The sequence below is a fragment of the Priapulus caudatus genome, unplaced genomic scaffold (assembly GCF_000485595.1).
Source record: "Priapulus caudatus unplaced genomic scaffold, Priapulus_caudatus-5.0.1 Scaffold9667, whole genome shotgun sequence".
NCBI classification, from domain to species: domain Eukaryota; kingdom Metazoa; phylum Priapulida; class Priapulimorpha; order Priapulimorphida; family Priapulidae; genus Priapulus; species Priapulus caudatus.
Genome location: NW_014586728.1, coordinates 1 through 2,511, shown reverse-complemented (window position 1 = coordinate 2,511; position 2,511 = coordinate 1). Strand labels below are relative to the sequence as shown.

At 47.3% G+C, this 2,511-nt stretch overlaps 1 protein-coding gene across 1 annotated transcript; it reads left to right on the top strand.

The window, feature by feature from the left end:
• Nucleotides 1-258: 258 nt before the first annotated feature.
• LOC106820291 (SWI/SNF-related matrix-associated actin-dependent regulator of chromatin subfamily D member 1-like) lies at nucleotides 259-2,101 on the top strand (the record flags this gene model as incomplete). The annotated part of the gene is made up of 4 exons (XM_014824811.1): nucleotides 259-345; nucleotides 722-770; nucleotides 1,737-1,855; nucleotides 2,000-2,101. Coding segments are annotated over exons 1-4 (357 nt in total), but the record flags the coding sequence as incomplete, so codon positions are not given.
• Nucleotides 2,102-2,511: the final 410 nt, after the last annotated feature.

Sequence of the window (2,511 nt, the reverse complement as noted above, 5' to 3'; positions counted from 1 at the left end):
AGAGACGTCCTCGGAGTTCCCTGTGATTTCTGACTTCTACATAAAAACATCGTTTCCTATAGAGCGTGCCCAGACAATGCAGTGTGCAGGAAATGTAAGTGCTCACCTTAGTGCAAAGATGCGTAACGTCTCGTATTAATTGTTAATTTTTATATTTAATTTTTTATGTTCATTATTGATGGTGTTAAATCGTGTCTGCCCCCGTTTGGGGGGGGGCCCTACAGGTACAGCGATCTGGTGCCGAGTCCGCAGCGTACGATGACCTGCTCGCGTTCGAACCTACTCGACGCTACGATTGTCCGTAAGCGACTAGAGATCCAGAGGCCTGGAAGCGTCCTGATCAAGGTCAAGCCGCAAGCTCAGAATATCATCTGAAACACCTTCTACCGCCAAAACCCGACGTTGCGAGGGAGGTGGCCCACGCATGCATGCCGGAGCCGGTCGCTCGAGCCGCCCTTTGAAGAGTTGGTTATAATGTGACTCCACTCCACGGGATATACTAAGTGTGATCTGTAGGACACGGTGGCCAATTTAAGAAGGTGCTTTCATTTGTAAAACTGTAATGTCATTCTAGCGTAAATTGCCCAACGTTGTTTCTGGACGCGCTGTACGTTCTATTGAAGGGTCATTGCCGCTAATCAGAGGTTGATCGGGCCTGAGCCGGCGTTGCTTTGACTGTAAATAACACCGTAACGCTCTGTAACGTGGCTTTGTGTTTCAGGACGACGACAACGTTTCACGGGGAGCTGCGTGTCAGGCGAAGCTACTGGGAAACAAAAAAAAAAAAAAGAAAAAAAAAAAAAAAAAAAAAAAAAAAAAAAAAAAAAAAAAAAAAAAAAAAAAAAAGAAAAAAAATATGATATGTACATGCTGCAGCTGCTGTGCTGTACTGCTTACTGCCTGCTACTGCGCGGTGGTGGTGCTGCTGCTGCTACATGGCGGTGCTGCTGCTGCTACATGGCGGTGATGCTGCTGCTACATGGCGGTGCTGCTGCTGCTACATGGCGGTGAGGCCTTGCGCCTACTGCTGCCCTACATGGCGGCTGATGCTGCCCCTGCTACTTTTTTGACTGCCTACTGCCGGCCTGTATTGCTGCCTGCTGCCCTACATGGCGATGCTGCCCTGCGCTACATGCGGCGCTGCTGCTGCCTACATGCGCGCGGCTGGCCCTGCCTGCTACATGGCGCTGCATGCTCCCTGCTTACTGCTGCCTACATGGCGGGGTGCTGCCTGCTGCCTGCTGCCTGCCCTGCTACTGCCTACTTAGCCAGTGTGGTGCTGCTGCCCTACTACTTGCAGTGGTGGTGAGCTGCTGCTGCTGCTGCTGCTGCTACGCGCCTGTTACCCCTAATATAACATGTATCGTGTTGCTCGTTATCATCGTGAACCGTGTGAAACGAAAAAGTGTGGCAGCAGAAAAAATATTTGAAAAACCTCCTGGTCGTTAATCGTACGAGGTGTGAGCAGTAGGCGCGGAGGTCTCACCCGTCATCATGTTACCGTGTAGGTGCCTACGCGGCTTGCCGCATAGTGATGTGAAACTGAAAAAAGTATGATCGTATATAATAGTAAATAATTAATATTATATAAATAAAAATATAAATGATGTAAAATAATTACATATTCCAATCAAGAAGTAAAATGATGCAAATTGCGTACGAAATTCTTGATACCGAACGCACGACGTATCGACTACAGCAAGATTTCTTATCATCGTCACGTTGTTTGTTTTTCAAACAGCGGACCAACAAGGTGGACAGCAAATTACCGAAGCGTAAATTCTCTAGTTTCTTCAAGAGTCTGGTGATCGAATTAGACAAGGAACTGTACGGTCCGGAGAATCATCTGGTGGAGGTATGAGAAGGAACGATACGCGACCGTACTACGGGAACGTTCATCGCGAACAACAGAAAACGTCTGCAAACGTGCACGCGACCTTCTCACGATTTGTCATCGTGGCGATAAAATTAGTGTTTTCATACGTGCGCGTCTTTACAGTGGCATCGCACGGCTACGACGCAGGAGACTGACGGCTTCCAGGTGAAACGCCCCGGCGACCGTAACGTACGCTGTACCGTGCTGCTGCTGCTAGACTACCAGGTAACGTAGTACTCTGTGCATGTAGTGTACGTGTGCTCTAATAAATACTCTGTACCTTAACTTAAAGCGAAATGCTGTAAGTGTCCTGTTTGGACAGTTGTGCATTCTGTAGACTCGACCTCTCTCTCACACATACTCCATAGTGCAGGCGTGTTAGTGATGATGATGATGTTGTTGTCGGTGATTATGTTAACAATGATGACTGTGAGGATGATTATGTTGACGATGACGACGATGATGTTGATGACGGTGATGATTATGTTGATGATGGTGAGGATGAGCATGACCATGTTGACGATTATGACGATATTGTTGATGACAGCTACAATGATGATGACGATTTATTGATGGCGGTGATGTTGATGACAGTTACAATAATGATGATGATGATGACGGTGATGTTGATGATT